Source organism: Ascidia mentula, chromosome 5, assembly GCF_947561715.1.
Source record: "Ascidia mentula chromosome 5, kaAscMent1.1, whole genome shotgun sequence".
NCBI lineage: Eukaryota > Metazoa > Chordata > Ascidiacea > Phlebobranchia > Ascidiidae > Ascidia > Ascidia mentula.
In genome coordinates this window covers 8,398,737-8,418,235 of record NC_138570.1, presented here as the reverse complement: position 1 = coordinate 8,418,235, position 19,499 = coordinate 8,398,737, and the positions used below count along the sequence as shown (strand labels likewise).

Sequence of the window (19,499 nt, the reverse complement as noted above, 5' to 3'; positions counted from 1 at the left end):
CGGCGCGAATCGATGTCCAGGCGCAGACAAACAGCCAAAGTTAGGCGCTGTTTTTCAGTAGGGTGTGTGCCTTTGGTCTGTGCACGCTCCCGCGAGCCCGACGTCTAGACGCGGCGGTGCGACAACGTCGCTATCCCGGCAGGCCTTCTCTTCTTGCTCGTGTACTCACCCACACATAACGCTGTGGGTCTTCGCTTCAATCGCGTTTACTCCCTACCTGTGTGTCCTCTCACTGGGCAGCAAACGTGCTTCTTGGTGTGCAACGATCTCCCCGTATAAAAGTTTATGAATCCGCAATACTCCGAAAGACAGTTTATTTGGCTATCGTGTTACGCAGTACTCATGCGTCGGAATGGAAAAAATCTTGCCAAAGCAAAAAAAAATGTGACAAGCCATTAACACATATCGCTCAGAATTGTACAAAAATATATTTAAGAGATCGTTTGAAAAATAGTTTCGAAGTCACTTGTAAAATATTGTCAACAAATAAACACTAGAGCACCATCACTATATGTTTGGTATAATTTGCAACACCACTAAAAATTAGAAAAAATTTCAACAATATTTGAAGATAAACTGCTACATTCTAGAAATACATAAAAAATATTTCTACAAAATCAACAAAGCAGCGCTACACCGCAATAGTGTTGCACTAACAAATAACAACACAGAATACGCGTATGGAGCGTCGATACAGCACAGTGAAGTGCGAGAAAATGAAAGGACGTAGGGATTCTAAGCACGGATGCTTGCACGCGCTTTGTCCAAAATATCCTTCCGCATGCGAGGGTAGTTTGGATTTTGGGCGAGGACCTTGTGTGAAATGTTGATTGCGTCGATGTGACGTTTCGCTTTCATATAGTTGAATGCAAGCTTGTAACCTGCAGTAAATGGTTACGTTTGTTTAAAAATAAAAAATAAACAGTTTTGAACAAAAACTACAAGGTCATAAAATTATATTTATCTCTTGAACAACTTTATAACGTTGGGAAGTTGCGAATGTTTAATCCAAAACTTATCTCCAGTTGATTTGACTTTAACACGCATATCAAGGTTTTTGGGAAAAAAATGAAGCAAAATAACAAGCGCATGTTCAGTTTGCAGCAAGTCAAACGCCAAACCATCATTAGATGCATTAGGAAATGTCGATCACCAAGGAGACCTCTTACCGACGACAGCATTAGTTTCGTTGCTGTGTTCCCAGGCCCTTTCGTAGTTGTTGGCCGCGTCCTTGTAGGATTGCTCCTTCTCGTATATGAAGCCAAGGTACTCGTATGCCTTGCAGCACGACTGTTTGCAAACATATATGCAAGTTGTATTTAAGAAGAGACAGATAACCTTAATCGTATTTGGACCGTTTCCATGTCCATTTGCGATACGAAGATATGTTTTATGGACGAAATGCGTTCGTTTGAATAATTCATATGTTCGTGGATATCATGATTCATTCGAAAACAACAACCTTTAATTCTGTGGCTGGACCTCCGCAAACGCTAACTGTGTGTTTTGAGAAGAAAGCAATGCAATTAAAACATAAAATTAAATACTGATAATATCCTCATGTTTAAGCCGCAATGCAGAATTCACGGTCGCGACCCATCTCGGAAATATCGATCTGCGTTATCAGGGCAGCATTTGACCGCAACAGCCTCAGCTGTATTGAACAAGTAATCAAAACACTCAGAAGCGCTGGGGAGTCTGTAATACCATGTGATTGGTCGTGGGCCAGGGGCTGTCTACTAGACCTTGTTGGTGACTAACAGGTTTCTTTGACATATGGGCTGTATTGAGTTATAGTGGCTAGACCAGCATTGTTTGTGTCTTGTCGGATTTCGCCCTACCTTATTCTGTTCCAGACACTTCTTGAGCAATTCGGTGGCCATATCGTATTTGCCGGCGGTGATATAGACGTCGGCCAGTAGCAGCCAGGCTTGCTCGAAATCCTCTGCTTCTTCGGTCGTCCATTGCATCTGTGAGCATTGTGAAACTTAAGTAGGGTCTGCATACGTTTAAAAAATCGGTAAATGTAACGTGGATGCACAAGGAATATACGGCGAACACAACTGATGTGAAAATAAGCTAAAAAAACGATGATCGAATTTTTAAAAAATGTACCAATTTGGACGCGTTGGAAATATATTCGTATTCCATGTTTTTTTTACAGCGTTCGTTTTATTCCAAACAGAATAGGGACAAACAGCAATTGCTTTTTTCAGTTTTTAATATGCAAATTTTTTTTAAATAGCCATTACCAGATTGTATAAAATATTATGGCACACATCCCCATTCAAGTTGTGCACCCCTGATATAGAAGCTCTGTTGACCAGTCAAGCCAAACGTTAGAAAAATATATACTTTAAAAAAACGGGGTTACAGCGGCATGCAGCAAAGCTAGACCAACATCACTCTCACATAATGTTTACACTTATAACTACATTTATGTTATCCGTAGTCATCTCATCATGTGCTGAGAAGTTAATTGTGGAGAGCTTTTTATAGAGTTAGGCATCCATATATGGTTGGCTTATAAATAACTGTTGCGGAATCCCAGAAACGAAAGCGGCAATTCTGGTTCGGAATCGCACCAAACTGTGCAAGAAACCGCTTATTGCGCAAGCCGAGTTGAAATGATGTTGCATCAATTATAAAACCAATCTCCGCAACACGTAGTAAGTTGGCATGGAAACCTAAAGAAATGCGCAAATCTCTAATCGCATACAACTGACAGGAAGAAAAAGTGGCCCGAACGCGGGAAACAACTGCGGTGACCGATCAAGTCCCTTGGAAAGGTCAACTAAATGGCAGAGACGTTGACAAATGGCCGACCGAAAGATTGGCGCTGTGTCCACAGGAAGGTGTGTGTTGACCGACGGCAAAATTAAATTTGTTTCCTCACCTTTGAAATTCGCTTCAGTTGGTTCCGAGCCCGCGGTGTCTGTTTAAGTATTTGATATGCGAAGCCCATTCCAAGCAGAGCCGGCACGTAGTCTTTCTGTGTACCGAAAAAAAACGTTTTAAATTAGTCGCGAGGCTGTTAAGGGCATTGTATGCAAATTAGCCTCCTGTTTTCGCGTGACGCCCATATGTCTCAACATTTTGCGCAAATACCAACCGTGTCTGATAAAATCCACGGCCAATACATCTATACATGTATCTACGAAAACAATTCCCCCGGGCGCGAAGCCAATAAGAGTTCTTGGGCCCAATAGTTTTTGTGCGGCGAACCAAACGATCCCCTTGTTGGCCTCGTCCCGAAATGTAAATGCAGGAGAGTCGTCACGATTTGTCGGTGGGTCAGGCGGTAAGTAGTCACCCATGCAATGACCTCGACGAGCCGTCTGCACGTTTTGCAGGTTTCCCGGAATGCGTTTGAGTCAAAGTGTATATACGACCCTCCCATGTAGGCAGATAGCGCCCGAGACGCAAACCCGTGTACTACTGTGGCCGAATTACAAGTTAAGGCCGATTATTTCAACGAAATGAAGAAGTGAAAAACAATGGGAGTGCAAGCTTGTGAACCTCCGTCATGTGCAATGGGATGGCCCACAAATTGCGCATATGCACTACCATATATACCTAGAGTGCTGATTTGAAAGCCGTTATCAGTTTATCGCCCTGATAACACATTATCACCTAATCGTGTTGTTCGAATCAATGGGCGTTTATTTTAGGCACTTAAGTATATGTGCGGAGTTGTACAACTTGCGGCCTGGCAAGCACACACTCGGTGTTCGCTTCGAGTTTTTTTTGGTTTGGTAATTGTGTTGGTTGCTGTGCGTTACATGGGAGTTAAAATGTCTCAAAATTTTGGGAACCCAAAACAGAATTCTATTCAACTAAATCGTGCATAAAAATGCGTTGGTTCGGTAAACAACCTTCTGATAGACATATCTGATATATTCCTGCAAACGCACTTAATCTTCCACCACTGTTTCTAACCTTTTTCTTCAGAATCTCCACGAAGTTGGCAAGGGCACGGTCCGCGTTGGGTTTGTGTTTGGTCGAAACCAGAACCATGTTCTCGAGCACCTGTACTTTGAATGGGTCGCTGGACTTGAATTCCTTCACCAAGCGCTCGGCTGTGGAGAGGGCGTTGTCGTGTGCCGAAGAGCGCTGTTTATCCGTCGCCGAGCTGTCAAAGTCAAAAACGCTACGTTCAAGGGTCGTCGAAATTCTACCGTGCTTTTTAGGCGACGGCCATTGCACGCGCGTGGCCTTGCGGTGCTGCTTGAAGTAAACATGTCTACTAGCTTAAGAGTAATGATAGATTGGCTTGCGAGCCACCTGTGCACATAATAAGGTCGTCGCGACGGTCAGCGGTCATCTATATCCGACCGGACAATGGCCAAGGGCGCGGTTAAATAACGCAAAGGGAAATCCAAATAGTTGGACGAAATTCCTGCTTGACGGATAGTGGTTTTATTCCCCGACACTTGGTATTGATGATATCGATCACTTACCCGACGGGTGAAAAGAATATATTTTCCACCAACAATTTATTTGAGAAAATTTAAGGTCGCCATGTTAATGACGTCATGTTGTCCGTAGTTGAAAGAACGTCCAACTTGCAATTACGTCGAAAACAGACCGGTTGTTTGAGGTAAAAAAGGTGCTGAAGGATACGATGTGGCCAATTACAAGTCACCTACCTTTCGTTGAGACTTTCGAAAACCTCGCCACCGAGTGTCTGTTGGTCCGGATTTAGACAGATGCGAATCATAAGTTCCAGCGCCTTTTCCGACCAATCAGCGTCACACCGCGCCCGATTAAAAAGTTGCAAGGCTTCTGGCGCTTTACCGCAATACCTTTATTGATAGAAAAACAAGTTTACAAATTCTTACTTACTTTCAACTGCACGACGTTTCAACAAACATGATTTTATTTAAAAGGTTCAGTTATCACACGATAAACGATGAGCGCAACATGCCAACGAGGTGCTAAAGGTCAGAGAGCTGTTTAATTAATCGATGAGTTGGTAGATCAAGGTGTTACGTTTCCTATCCATGGTTTATGCGACAAATAAACATGTTTTTTTTAATTTTGAAGCAGAAATGTGCCTAAAGAAATTGCGTTTCATAAGTAGAAAGACAAATAAAAAATTTTACAAAAAAAAAACAGTACAAAAAATGTCAGTGAAATGCCGAAACGGCAATAGGAAACGCAAAATACTGACAACGGACAGTTGGAAATGAGAAAGTGCTGCACAACCCCATGCATGTAACCCCACATGCTGGCAAAATTCCAGCGACGACGACGCCGCTATATGATAAACCATAATAGGATAACCCGAGCCAAGTAAAACGGTTGCCATGTTGCTGGCACATAGAACACTACGTCCGAACGAAATGGCTGATCGTCCAGGAAATGGCGCCTCGTCACAGAAACATATGTTTAAGACCTTTGGCTTTAGGGTCTGTGCCGGTTGAGCGGAAGGGTGCAGTTGATTGTATCAGTTCTAAAGCCTGTGTTATATCGTGCATACTACATACATTTGTACTACTTAATCGCTTCGATGGCAGTCACATGCCGACTACATTTAACGAAAAAAAGACGCAAAACAGGTCTTTAGATGCCTACCACACTTACCAATTGTAAAGACCTTTGCAGTATTGGAATCCGGCGTCCATTGCGGCTCTCCCCTCTCCCACCTTTTGTTCGGCGGAGTCAAGGAATTGCGGAACATCTTTCAGCTGGCCGCTTCGGCGCAGGAGTCCGATCAAGCGAGCCAACGCCTACAGAAAACAACCAATCACATCACTCCGACGCGAACACGCCTCGTTTGTAGAGAGTTGACTGCACCAGAAGTAGTCGGAAGCCAAGTACACAGGGCGCGCTTTCGCGGAAGGGAGCTTGGTTGCCATGCCAATTGGGCGGTTTTGGGCAAGCGCGCGTTCCCATCCAATGCCAAATCCCACCGTCTGGCGCAGCTGTTTCTTGGAAAGGCGACAGGAAATACTAGGCGCGCGGGCACACGCGATGATCTGTTAGGGACCAACATGGCGTGTTATGACCAACCCCATGTCGACACAATTTTCACATTACGTCACGGCCTAGAGTCCATTCACAAAACTGATAGGTCGTCTGTCGTATAGGACAATATTGAGACGAAGAGATTCTGGAAGCCGGTTGCGTGTGAGCGTTGTCACGACTCGATATTTCCAGACACGCAAATTCCCCTCGCACAGACACTATGTTTGGCCTAGTTCGTGAAGGTATGAAACAACAGGCGATACAGAACGTAATTTTAAACACGTGCCGACCGCAGAAGTTCGTTTTTTGCGGTCACGGTATCAGAATGTTGCGGTGTCACTGGCTCGCCGACAAGTTCGGCTTACGAAAAACATGGTTACCTCGTAATGATCTGGCCGAACTTCTAGAAGTTTCTGATAATGATAAATCGCGTCTTCATACTCTTTCTTGCTGAACATCACGTCCGCCATCATCTGAAAAAACATGTGGGTGTTCACTCCATAGCGACAACACAAGTATGTCCCGTTTGCAAGGGCTCTTGGTCAGAAAATTGGCCGTACATAATAGCCACGTCCGAAAACGAAAAAATCGGTGATTGTGTGACTTCGTTGTGAAATAAGGCGCAAAATGCAAACTTGATTCCACAGCACATGGCATCCGACATTAAACAAGAAAACGCATTTGCGCCACCCACCATGCTAGCCTGGTCGTTGCCGTCGGCGGATAGGCGCAGAGCTTGCATGCAGTATTGCTGGCACGCGTCGAGGTCTCCAGTCTGCAGATATAGCTTCGCCAACTCCAGCATCACCTGCGGCAGAAACATGTATTCGGTCGTGCTGTAACCATACAAGGAAGGGCGTGGACGAGTCTTGTGATGTATTTTATGCTTGTGCACGATTAAAGGGTTGTGTTTCACTGGACAACATTGTTTTACTGCGTATAATTGAAACGCAGCATCATGTGTTTTCGCACAGCATGCCCAATAACATGGCGAGTGTTTTTTAAAACCATTAACACATTATCTGACCGAAACACTTCTCCAAAACCGAAACACTTCTCCAAAGCCTTTCGGCAGGTTGATTTGCATATTGAGATGCAGTAATTATGTTCTATAGGCGTTTGGTAGAAAATTTGATCTTGTCAGATGGAGCAACAATTTGGAAACAGCACTCAATACGATGATATTGTTCCAAACCAATTGTATCCTCAATGTGAATGCTGACGAATTGATGTTAGTGCACATGGCAAATTCAAGTAAAGGAAATGAGGCGTCCCACAAATCCTGCCTTTATGCATTGTTTGTGGCAATTGTTTTTAACAATACACTGTACAATATACAGACATACGCTGACAAATACGTCTACGGAGTAAATTGGCTTGGGTTAAAAGGCAAAGATGAGCAACTCGAAATGTTTTGTGCAATCTGTATAACAGGCAATGCATGGTACACTTCACAAGCTATTTGGATTAGCCAATTCTCTGTATACTCTAATTTGGTACAACAATACTACACGAACAATGGCCAAGTTTTTCTGTGCTATAACATAACCAAAGTTTCTGGCTAAACCTGTCGTTATGTAAAGCGTCGGGATTGCTTTATGGAAAATCATCCACAACCGAAACAACAACTAACATTTTAACTTACATTTGTGTCTTCCTCGAAGTAAATGAGCGCCTCCTTGTGGTACTTGATGGCCTGCTGTATGTCATTTTCATGCGAGCGCGCATGGTTTGCCAGCTTGCAGCAGATGTCCGACGCAAGGCGCTTCTGCTCTCTGGCGACATCTGGCTGCTCCAGCTGGACACGTTTGAGCACTTTGGCCTGTCAAGACGGGTTGAATAATTTATTCGCTGGTTGGTAATTTGATTTTGGCGAAACCGATTTTGGAACGATCAAAAAGGGGCGTGGGTTTTACTGCTAACGTTTACGGTATGTTGGAAAGTCTTATAAAATTAAGCTGGTGATGTACGTAAGCATTGTCGTTAAAATACAAAAGTATCGTCAAGTTTGTCGGCTTTTAAAGCTATTAAAAAACTTCCAAACCCATTTTACCATGTCAGTGAATATATATAAGATATAAAGTATTTTGTCATTTCCCACGTCATGTAAGCCTTAAGCAACAGACGCATTACTTGTGTTTCCCTGGCTTTGGTCAGCGCGAGAAGTTCATCCTCCTGTTCGCCCGTATGTTTGTTGAGCGTCGCGAGAAGCAAAAGTCTTCGCGTTTCGTTCATCATTTGCTCCAGTTCACTCCCGACATCCTCCGACTCAACAGCCTGCATTTAATTTGTATTGTCCACGATGTTGAGGTTTTTTTTACGTTCGAAACCATGATCATATTATGGGAGAAACGACTTTACACCCAAAGGTTGCGCTTGTTTTCCTTTTCGTTCATAAACGACACAGTATTTTGGCGCTAAATAAAAATATGCCTGTATTTAACCTGCTGCAGAACACGTTTCGCCTTGTTGTAGTTCTTTATTTTGAGCAAGAAGTCCGCAAGCTCGAGTCGTAGAGCATTTCCTTGGCCGTTGGTGATTGAAGCCTCGTAGTACGCGATCGCCTAAAAGTCAAGTATAGGAGTTGTGGTACAGAAGACACCTCCAGCCCAAAACCACGAAATATATTCACGCACCTTTTTATAGTCGTGAGTCTTGATCAGGGCCTGGCCGATCTTGCTTGCCAATGCACCGTCCTGGTTTTTCTTGAAGGCCTGCTCGTATACCTCTATCGCCTTTTCCGGCTAAACACGAAACAGTTTATTGGTAAACGTACACGCGAACATGTAAAAATCCGCACAAGTAGGAAGTATGGATTCTATTAACTAAAATATACTGATAATTCCTGAGAGCAAAATATGCAAATTAAACGAAGACCCTGATAACTCAATTTGTTGGACACCAAGCTTACAGAGAGTCTGGTAAAATCGTTTCATCCGCGAATAAGTATGAGTAATTTTTCCACCGCAACTTTGAAAAGCAGTATTTTCGCCGATCATTTTACAATTTCGACGCTTTGGTTTCTTGCAGTCTCGCAAGAGCTAAGTTTTTACACAACACGATAAATTACCTCCTGTATTTTCATGTAGGCATCGCCCAACAGCAAGCAAGTGTGAGGACTTGGAAGTTTTTCCATTAAATCCCTAAATATAACACAGAGGTTGTATAAATAACACTTTTTGCATAAACGTCTTGTGTCAAGGTGTCAAATTACAAACCGGTAGCAGCTCGTGTAGAGTTTTTTGTCGCGCCTGTGTTGTAAATATATGTATGCCATCTTCTCCTTGGCCTAAAATGCAAGTGACGACATTGTAAATATAGAGCCATTACTGCAAACGGAATCTATCCGAGGCTATAAGAGTTCCATTAGTGACATGTGGCAAACACAGCCATGAGCTGGACGGATACATGACAAGTGGCACAGCCCAGTGCACCATTCGTGTCGAGCTACAAACCCACTTGTACGTAATACGGTTGATCCGGAGTTATGGCTCTCAGCATGGCCAGCGCCTGCTCAATGTCACCCCTGCTGACAGACAAATCTGCGTTGGCGACGCGCACTCGGATCTGCAGAAACAAGAGTTTTGTGGTGCATTGCACGTAGACGAACAAAAACGGTGGTAAATTGAAATACCTCTTCCGCGGTGCCTTGAAAAGCGTTTATCGCGTCCTGCATCACTTTGGCCGCTTCATGCTGAAACAGTAAAGATTTAGCGTTTTAACCTAGTTTGTTTCTTATTGCATGCACTGTTTTCTGTACTGACGTGTTCCTCGTTGGATGTGTGTGATTCCACGAGTTCGAGGAATATGGACAATCTGTCGCTGCCGCTTACCGTCGGTCCCTTCTTGCCTAGTTAACAAACCTTGGGGATTACCAGTCAATATACCCTTAGGCAATAATGTGGGCACCAAATTTAATTGGCTGATATATGCGACATTTATTTGTCAACAATCTACAAGACTAAATCCAATTTGTAATGATGAAAGAATTTTACCAGAAAAAATATTTTTTTCTTTAATTTAAATTACGTTTATTGCACACTACACAGTACCGCGGACTGTAGATAATCAAACTGCAACCGTCTGTAACATTTTGTACCTTGCTTGTGCAAACTCGAGGTGGGACGCTTCACGCCGGGCAGTGATAATGCCATCTTCAACGTTTGAATTGATTCCTTAATATCCCCTGTTTGTCGAAGAGCTCGAGCTTTGATCAGATGATAAAGGGGATGATCTCTGATCTAAAAGAAATATTTAATTTTATTTGAATTACAAAAGGAGCAGGGAATGTGTTTATTATGTCTGAACATATCCAATCAATAACGGCATCGATAACACATTGGCGGGTATCTGGTTTCATGTTTTGCCGATTTACTGAAAGGTGCACTATTGAATTTTTGCTGTTTAGCTGAGTGTCCTATTAACATGCGTTTAATAAATAAGACCTAATGGGTCATAAAAATGCTTTTTAATGTACGTTCAGTCCCACGTTTAAGCACATTTTACAAGACTGTAATAGAATTAGAAGCATTAACGAAAACTTTTAAATTTTATAGGTGTTGTTGTTTGTTTTAGGTATTTTCAATATTTCTGATTTCAAACTTCAAAAATCTAATTACTTCAAAATTATAACTCAGGGCCGTGTCCAAGTATTGAGTTGTAGCAGCATGGTTTCCGCGATGTTGATGGATCTGTGCCAAAAGCAAATGAGCATCCGCGTAACTTGCGTCCTGACTCAGACAATGTTGCAGAGTCGCCGCTGCGCTTTCCGCGTCCCCTGCCAAAAAAGCGGCCAAAAGAGATCACAACGACTGCATTTAACTGGACTACAGGAAGTCATTGACTCAAATATTCCGCATGTTTGGAAAATATGACAACAATTATACGAAAAGTTGCGATTTCTTTTTAGGGAATTTGTATAGATTTGATGTTACCTGAAAGGTATTTGACTTTGGCATTGTAATACAAGGCTTCTAACATTCCAGGCACGACTTTCACAATGGTATCCAGAATCTGCCTGCAAGATATCAGGGAGGGTGGGATGGCTTGGCCACTGAATACAGGCTGCAATGCAACATCAAAAGGTTGTTTACAAGATAAAGTAAGAACAAGTCATTGGACAATGTTTGAAGAAAATTTTGGTGCTGTTAATAATCCTTAGTAGACCTTTAGAACACAGCATAATAGTTTTGTCTTTCCTGTTTAGAATAGTTAACTCTTGTAAAGAAACTTGTAAACAAAATACTATGTGACATAAGAGCAATCTTAATCTCACCAACCTGCGATGGAGACAATTTGAATAAAATGTCAACCATATCCATCAGAAAAGATGGGTCCATAGTCATGAAGTACTCAATACCAAGGACGATGTGCCCTAGTTTCTTCACATGTTTCTGCAGGGCTTGTTGCAGTTTGCCACAAACCATCTCCTGGGGCTTGCCTCTGACGTAATCAGCCAAGGACTCCAGATATGTCAATTGCTAGAAGATAAACAATATTGTCAGGAACTCAGACAACCATATGGGTATTATGAATAGCATACGGCTTCATGGTGTTCTGTAGATGTGATATTCAGAAGGAATTCCAGATGGTCTGAGACATCTTTAAGGGTCTCAACATCAGCATTTTGATCTCTCTCCATGATGCGTAAACGACATTGCACAATGCCTTGTAGGGCACGTACGTTAGTCTCATCAAGGGCAATAGTGTCATTGTAGCACTTAATGGCTTGCTCATATTTTCCCTTTACAACAAGTTTACACCAGTTATGTGTTATGCTGCGCAAAAAAAGTGTAAGTTATAACAGGGTTTATCAAATTACCTTCAAAAAGACCTGGAATGCAAGTTCATTGAGGTAGTCAGGGTTCTGTGGGCAGAGCGTAACTCCTCTCTCTACCAATGTGTAGGTTTGGTTCAGTATGGCAAGATTTCTTCCACACTATAAAAAATTTTGTAGCCATAAATTACACTAAGATGCCTGCCCAAAGTTACCACACATGCAGTAGAGTTATAGACATGAAAACTTACAATTCTTGAAAACAGTTGTCCAGATGATACATACAACTTTTGGTTTTGCGGCTCAAAGCGGTCGATAACCTGTCACATAATACTACGTAATGATGTATGTGTTTTAAATAACTACAGCATATGGCAGAAACCTGACCTGTATAAGCTCACCAAGTCTATTCACAGATTCCGCATATTTGCCTTCTTGGCCGATGGAATGCAAAATTTGCATCCTGAGTGCTTCAGGGTGATGATGATTTAATGATAAAACTCTTGAAAAACAAATTCAATTTACCTCTATGCTATACATAAGGTAGCACTTAAAGAACATGTAAAAAGGATTATTCATTGATATGTACTTGCGGATGGAGTCCATCATTTGATCCCAGTCTTGCAAAGACAAGTATATTTTTGCTCGCTCAATTAAAGCCGGAATAAAATTTGGGAACGATATCACAGCTTGATTGATCGTTTCCAAGGCTTGCTTCAGCTTGCGATATTTCACAAGAAACCTGGTTTTCAATTACAATATATCCAAATGACTCCTTATGTCTAGTCAACTGGTCAACACATTTTTTTAGATGTACATGTTTTAATGTTTGTATTTTATTATAAACCGAAACTTTGTACAATCATTAATGATATATACCTTGCTTTTCCAATGAACCCAAAGGGGTCATTGTTTCCAGTTAAGCCATGTTCAAAAAGCTTAATTGCTTTTTTCGAGGCCACTTCCCTCTCAAACACAAAGTCAGTCCAAGCTTTTAGTATGTAACCCTTTTGAAAATGACACATTAAGAGTGGGCTGTTAACTGATTGTGACAAACTACAACAGCAGTAGTTACTGAGTTTGGGTTAAAGATGGGAGAATAACAACAACAGGCCAAAGGAAAAGTAATAGGAAGTGAAATTGACTAAATACAACACATTTATACTCTAAATATTTATATTTAATTTTGTGGTTATTTTATTTGCTGCACCTTTTTGTCATCTGGAAACTGTTTGATCATTCTGTCTGCAAATTCTTTGGGACTTTTGGAGCCACCTACAAACCAGGATGCAACAAAACCAAAGTACAACTCCATATCAGTGGCATTTCTTCGAATTTCTTTGATCTTACTATCCACATTGGAAATTGCCATTTGATCTGAACAAATTTTATAATTTAAAAAGTTTTGCTGTGCAACTGTGATTAATTTTACACCAACCAATACATTGCTTCAATGCTTACTATCAATTAAAACTTATATGTACCTGGGTTTCTTGATTTGCTTAAAGCATTGGAAAGGGCAATGTACACCCCTAATGTCACATTCTGTTTGTCCTTAATTACTTCCAAGTCTCTAATGCATTCCTGCACTTGTCCTTTAACGTGAAATGTTCAAATTAAAACAGTTCATTTCACATTGCAGTTGCTCACTTTACCTTCAGCAAGCATTCCAATGCTCTTATAAAATGCCAGAACTGGATCTGGGCCAAATTTTCTGGTAGCATCAATGGTGATCATTTGCACATGACGATGATAACCTTCCAACATGTAGTAGTTTAAAGTTGCAAGGGTTTCCAAATCATCAGAAGCCATGTTTTAATCCCTGTTCGGAATTTTAAAAATAAACAAAGAAGTTGCCTACAACTGAACACAAAACTCACACTTCAAATGTCAAGAGAAATTGCAGTAAAACCAAAAAAAATAATTTAAACCTGAATGGAAATGAATTTACAAAAGGCAAAAACCACAAAAAACGCGCACATTATTACAATTGACAAAGAATTGAAAAACAAACATACTTTTCTTTACAATGCAAATATGTAACTGTGACTGTGAATAATAAAACAATACTTTTATCATTTTAAATTGGTTTTCACCACTGGCAGTTGGCACACATTGGAGTACAAAGTTGAAGATTTCACCAAGGATAAAGCTAGATAAGAAGATGTGTGGTATATTTTGTTGTTGTGTACAGATAAAGTAAGAAGCAAAACTATCATTAAAACCTGCACATTGTACAAATATTGTACATTGAATTGCACAGTAAATCAACCAACAAAAGTTTGTTTTTGCTTTCGACAACAGAGTGTTTCATCATTAGGAACCTGGTCGTCTTGTCTGTTGAATTTTGTTCTGTATTACTTTATTGCCTTGTGCATCCCTTTGGTCATCACACACATGGACCACAACACTTGGCGTTGAGTGGGTGGCTTTGTGAAGTTCGTGACTTTGTCCTGGTGTCAGCTCAACAAGGGCTGATATCAAATCAAAGTTAAACACAGGTTCACTTTCTTGTTGTTGCTCCCAACCAACTGGGGGAGAAGCAGGCGGGGAAATAAGAAATGTTTTTTCTTCTACCGGAGGCAAAAGGGAAGGGGCGTTGCTGGGCGATGCTACATGCCCAAAATATAGTCCAATTACTTGCCCACAGTAACAAATTCGATCAAGCGATATTCTGGCAGAGGTTGCTTGCTCTGCTGTTTCATAGGAGATGCGAACTCTTCGAAAGCTAGGTAAATATACAAATTGCACTGGACCAATTCTTCTGAAAAGATCCTCAAAGTTTAAACGCTGAGTTTCAGAAGAGTACACACTTTCATGCACATTGCAGGCATACAGAATTGTAGGCAGTTCTTCACAGTCAGTGGCCTGATTTTGACCGTTAACGGCCTCAGATACATCCATTCTTTCAACAGGGAGGTCAGATGTGTCAGTTTTCATAGTTTAGCAGGACATAAGGTCTCCAAAATACTAAGGTTTTGGCTACAAGGTAACTACATTGATAAGTGCGACAAGACAAACAAAAAAGACAGAAAAAATCACCTTGTTATTGTTAGTTGTACGCGTTACTTACATCTACTTACACATTACTAGTAGTAGGTGGCGTCCAAAGATCAATACCTTGCACATGTGTTTACGTTGTTACCAGTAAACACCATTTAAAAAACTGCACAGAGAACCTTTTCGTATTTTCAGCGACTCTCTCTATTTTCGCTTTGCGGTATTTATATTGAAGTTGCTCATGCGGAGAAACAACGGATGATCGAATTTGAGGTTATATTTTAAAATTTTAAACGTTTTGTGTTTTACTTTCATTGGTAGATACAGCAGTTCCTGAAAAACTAATTATTTCACGTTTTTCTGCTTCTGTCCGTGTAGAATCGTTGAAATTATTTAATGGATGTGGCCTAATCTCCGAAAAACGTACGATTTCCATGGTTGCATGTCATGCGTAACCAACAACAATAACATTCATTCAATTTCGTTTTTTTTTGTATTTTAATGTTTGAAGTCGCAGGCAAATGGAAGGATTTTTGTTCAACTAAAGGATATTTACCAACCAATTGCAGAAAACTTTTTCGATTGTTGTTTAATAATATAATACCATTTACTTGCGCGAACTTGCAATCTGAAAATGGCTTCACCGGATTCAATGTTAAAGCTGCAGAGGCAAATTCGTGAAAATGCAACTGAGTTACAAGATTACCTCAATGACCTTGATTCGTGGGAGGATGACATTAAGAAAAAAGATAAAACATTTGCACAAATGAAACCAAAAACAGAGGTTGGATTTTCACATCTTGTGTGATATGCAAGTTCTGTGATATACTGTGTTTTACAGATAAAAGTCATACCTCCACCAAGAAGTGTAACTTCTGCAAAGAAAAAAACTACTGAAGTGAAGCAGTTGAGTAAACCCAAAAAGCTTAAATCCTATGACTATCGATCATGGGATAAGTTAGATGTGGTAAGAAAAATCTATTAATTTTGAATAAAACAAATGAATAAAAATTCTTAATTATGTTGTTTGTGCTTTTAACAAGGATAAAATGTTGGAAGATATGGATGTGGAAGAGGAAAATGAGAAAAAAGAGACTGAGATTCAAAAGGAGCAAGACCTTAAACAGCTATCAGTTGAAGAAAAAGATAAAGTATGTGTTTTCTTTTAGGCTAACAAACTCCGACAATATTGGCTGAAACAATTGATTTCTATCTCAACATAGAAATCATTAGCTGCATTCACAGTAATTAATATGTATGTACTTGAACACAAACCTTCACAATTACCAACAACTTTTATGACATAATAAGAAACATGGAATACACCAAGTTTTGTTTCTGGGTGAATATTCAAACCCTCCTGGCTAAATATGTCATGTTTTTAGGGTAATGACCACCTCAAACATGGCCGTTATGATGAAGCAGTTGAGTGTTACACTAAAGGAATGCAGTTTGATTCATCGAATCCTGTTCTGCCTGCAAACAGGGCCCTGGCTTTTTTTAAACTTGAAAGGTGGGTGTATGAAAGCTTTTTTGTATGTGGTGCCTGGTTTACTAACTCTAATTGCCTAGGTATGTTGAGACTGAAGCAGACTGCACCTTAGCACTGTCACTTGATCCAGCTTACACCAAAGCATATTTGCGACGCGGATCAGCAAGAAAGGCCATGACTAAAGTTGAAGGAGCAATAAGAGGTGACTGCATTTTTATTTTCGACACAAAAAAATATGTGTAAACTGGTTGGAATTTAAAAACTTCGATCAAGCATTAGATCATTTGATTCTGGGATCAGTTGTCACTAATTTGTATTCATACAATCGATCAAATCTGATCGTGGCTCAGAATGATGTGTCTCATTATGCCTGAGAACACCAATATTAGCTTTTACAATGGGGAGTAGACATATATGCGGAGCACATGTCTAATACCTTGATCAAACAATATTATATTTTAAACTATTTATGCATATATTTTTTTATAAGATTTCAAGGATGTTCTAAAACTAGAACCAGACAACAAACAAGCCAAAAGTGAATTGGAAAAGATTGAAAATCAGGTAAATTTTAAACTTTGAGGGCTTTAAATTTACTGTAATTAGCAATTTTGTTTTTAATTAAAAGGGAAATCAACCAAAAGTCAAGCCAGCAGCAAAAACTTTTTCCAATTTTGAGCGGGGATCAGTTGTGCTTCCCATTATAAAACCTCCAAACAAGAGATCCAAGGTTGGTTAACCATGACAACACAAATATTTTATAAAGGCAACTGTGCATATGGTTGATTCTCAATTTTTTCAATTCACTTTTTGCTTTTGAAGTTTTTTCCATTAGTGGGGCAAAGAATATACTAAATGAATGAATTTGCACTTTTTGGTTTTGATTAAAAGCAAACAACACACAGTTACTGTGCTGTGCTTTATGTTTGCAGAAACCACTGAGACGTATACATGTGGAAGAAGTAGGTGTTGAAATTGAAAGCAGAATCAACACAGAATCTATGATGTCAACTTCAGCAAATGTTTCAACCAAAACTACTGATGGAAAAGTTGTCAAGCAGATCCCAGATTCAAAAGCAGAAAACAACACATCAACGTCAACAAACAGTGAAATTAGCAAAACTGTTAACTCAGAAGAATTGACTGTACCACCAGTTCCAAACACTTTTTACCAGTTTCAAGCTGATGTTCGGAAGACCAAGAACAACAAATCAATATTGATGAAATACATAATGCAGATCACACCAAAAATATTTCCAAAGCTTATTAAGGAACAGTTGGAAACCAACATATTTTCTGCTATTCTTGGTGCTTTGGTTGAAAACATTGCTGGGTAGTGAAATGAGTTCTTCCATAGGTTTTAACCTTTGTGCTAATTTTCAATTTTTTTCAGTAATGAAGGTTTTATCACGGAATTTCTGCAGAGTTTTACCAAAATCAAACGATTTGAAATGGCGGTTATGTTCTTGTCGAAATCTGATCAACAAGGTGGACGCGCTCTTGCGGTAAATGAGATCCAACTGTTAACTTTTGGTTTTTTATGTTGTAGCTCTCACTGAAATATTCCAATCGTTGATGTCCGAGGGTCCTGCAGATCAGATCAGCTCACTGGCAAAGAAGTTTAACATAGACTTGAGTTCATCATGACATATATATGGTAGTTTATTATGTGGACATCTCGTTTTTATGTGCATAGTTTTGCAATATTCGCATCTTCAAACGTTACAGGTTTTGTGCACAATAGTTAAATTTCGGTAAGTCAAGTATGCATCCGAAAGACTTTTCAGGTCCCAAATTTGAATATCCAATCCACGCAGACATTCAAGAACACTTCTAACGAGTTTCCGCCATTATTTTTGCGCTCGTTGCGAAACGCGTACTGTACACACAGTTGTGTTTTTCCTTGTACCGTTTGGTTTCATAATAAAGGCGTAATGCAAATGTGTGTTTCACAGAAAGATTTTTGCGCAAAATTTTCATAGAAGCCTGGGATAGGCTTAGTTACACACATTGTAGTTTACCCAACTTTGACATGTACGAAAATAAACCTTTTTGGCGCAGATGGTCATAGTCAAGATGTCTCATTTTTAGATTATTTTCCTGTCGGCTTGGTAAGTAAGATTACCAATGGTATTACGTGGCATTTTTGAACAACGTACGTTTCGCAGAGTCATTCACATGTGGACTTTGTTGTTAGTTGAAGAAAATATACGTCATATGCGTTATTACACGTCTGTGTAGAGGACTTTGAACCACCAATTGTTACATAAGGTACCACATGGACTAGTACGCACATGTCAATGACGTACTACATTTCCGAAGAGTTGTTGAAACTTGAAATACACAAATCACTATCAATTTATTTCAACAACAACAAAACCATCTGTTCTTCAAATTTACGTTCGTTCAACATTTGCACAAAGTTTGTGCTGAAGAAACAAATTTACTCCTGTAGAGAAACCTCCGAATTCCCTGGAAACCCAACCATTTCATCAAAAGCTACGTCATGTTTGCTTGCTAAGACATCATGGACCTTGGAACCTCTTCAAGTTGGCGTCGTTAATCAAAAAAGTCATTTGGGGTTAGGGTTAAAGTAGCCAACATTAGTACGAGGGAAAGGTCGGAGAACGGACACATGTATGGGCTGTCTTATTCCCCTATGTTTGACTGAATAATAGCAACGTAGGTTATGCTATAATTGCATGGTATAACCGTTTCAAAAGAAGGGAAATAGCAGTCTGAACCTGGAGGTTAACCTTATAGCTATGGGAATGGTTGTGCAGTGGTTGGATGTTGTAGCCTGTTGGTTTAATGTTGTGGTTTTATTCTTGTGTAATATGTGTTGTCATTTTAGGACTGTATATGCAACAATTAGCCTATGCCGCTATGCCTAAATACGATACATGTACGTTTTCTGTTTATAAAGCCCCGGGGAAAAGCCAGAAGCGAGAGACCGTAACGGAACAACGTAACCCAACGACCCTGTCCTGGCGCATATGTTGTGGTGTTATATATATGAATGTTATTTTTTTGCTATCCTACATGTGGTAAAGGATGATAATAAGGCTGTCTCGCTATTTAAAACTAGTTTGTATGACACGTGGGTAAGATGCTGCGTACGCGTGGAATTAAATTGTTGTCTGGACATATTTAAGTTATACTCCATACTCTACAAGATCTTCGCACTATAGGGTATGCAACATCATGTTTTTAGGGTAAAGTACAACTTGGTAATCTTCAAAAGTAACAACAGAAAAAACG

General features: G+C 40.1%; 3 protein-coding genes across 3 annotated transcripts; 1 reads left to right on the top strand and 2 right to left on the bottom strand.

Annotated features, from left to right (window-relative positions):
• Positions 1–303: 303 nt before the first annotated feature.
• On the bottom strand, positions 304–13,670 carry LOC145903817 (tetratricopeptide repeat protein 21B-like). The gene is made up of 31 exons (XM_082991979.1): positions 13,402–13,670; positions 13,231–13,341; positions 12,957–13,123; positions 12,626–12,753; positions 12,336–12,488; positions 12,134–12,248; positions 11,998–12,066; positions 11,792–11,908; positions 11,513–11,713; positions 11,250–11,450; positions 10,905–11,034; positions 10,590–10,747; positions 10,070–10,211; positions 9,735–9,820; positions 9,605–9,664; positions 9,430–9,537; positions 9,189–9,259; positions 9,041–9,113; positions 8,607–8,714; positions 8,415–8,534; positions 8,104–8,247; positions 7,616–7,792; positions 6,665–6,778; positions 6,351–6,443; positions 5,587–5,732; positions 4,650–4,805; positions 3,940–4,132; positions 2,897–2,992; positions 1,842–1,970; positions 1,170–1,290; positions 304–881 (listed from the first exon to the last, which is right to left on the bottom strand). Exons 1-31 carry the CDS (start codon positions 13,556–13,558, stop codon positions 736–738), a joined length of 3,990 nt encoding a protein of 1,329 aa, XP_082848105.1. The 5' UTR covers positions 13,559–13,670; the 3' UTR covers positions 304–735.
• A 383-nt stretch (positions 13,671–14,053) lies between these two features.
• On the bottom strand, positions 14,054–14,733 carry LOC145903818 (calcipressin-3-like). The gene has a single exon (XM_082991980.1). The coding sequence runs from the start codon at positions 14,684–14,686 to the stop codon at positions 14,063–14,065; it is 624 nt and encodes a 207-aa protein (XP_082848106.1). The 5' UTR covers positions 14,687–14,733; the 3' UTR covers positions 14,054–14,062.
• Positions 14,734–15,272: 539 nt separating this feature from the next.
• On the top strand, positions 15,273–18,164 carry LOC145903989 (RNA polymerase II-associated protein 3-like). Its single transcript, XM_082992189.1, has 10 exons — positions 15,273–15,530; positions 15,588–15,713; positions 15,790–15,897; positions 16,132–16,259; positions 16,319–16,440; positions 16,729–16,802; positions 16,867–16,968; positions 17,171–17,571; positions 17,632–17,726; positions 17,788–18,164. Exons 1-10 carry the CDS (start codon positions 15,381–15,383, stop codon positions 17,883–17,885), a joined length of 1,404 nt encoding a protein of 467 aa, XP_082848315.1. The 5' UTR covers positions 15,273–15,380; the 3' UTR covers positions 17,886–18,164.
• The last annotated feature ends 1,335 nt before the right edge of the window (positions 18,165–19,499 follow it).

What these genes read in the sequence shown, in the direction of transcription:
- LOC145903818 (XM_082991980.1), bottom strand. Translation starts at nt 14,686, where the DNA reads ATGAAAACTGACACATCTGACCTCCCTGTTGAAAGAATGGATGTATCT.
- LOC145903817 (XM_082991979.1), bottom strand. Translation starts at nt 13,558, where the DNA reads ATGGCTTCTGATGATTTGGAAACCCTTGCAACTTTAAACTACTACATG. An exon ending in ATGATGGACTCCATCCGCAA is followed by an intron (nt 12,249 to 12,335) that starts GTACATATCAAT and finishes TTGTTTTTCAAG; the next exon opens with AGTTTTATCATTAAATCATC. An exon ending in GACAACTGTTTTCAAGAATT is followed by an intron (nt 11,909 to 11,997) that starts GTAAGTTTTCAT and finishes AATTTTTTATAG; the next exon opens with TGTGGAAGAAATCTTGCCAT.
- LOC145903989 (XM_082992189.1), top strand. Translation starts at nt 15,381, where the DNA reads ATGGCTTCACCGGATTCAATGTTAAAGCTGCAGAGGCAAATTCGTGAA. An exon ending in CTCCAAACAAGAGATCCAAG is followed by an intron (nt 16,969 to 17,170) that starts GTTGGTTAACCA and finishes TTATGTTTGCAG; the next exon opens with AAACCACTGAGACGTATACA. An exon ending in GTCGAAATCTGATCAACAAG is followed by an intron (nt 17,727 to 17,787) that starts GTGGACGCGCTC and finishes TTTATGTTGTAG; the next exon opens with CTCTCACTGAAATATTCCAA.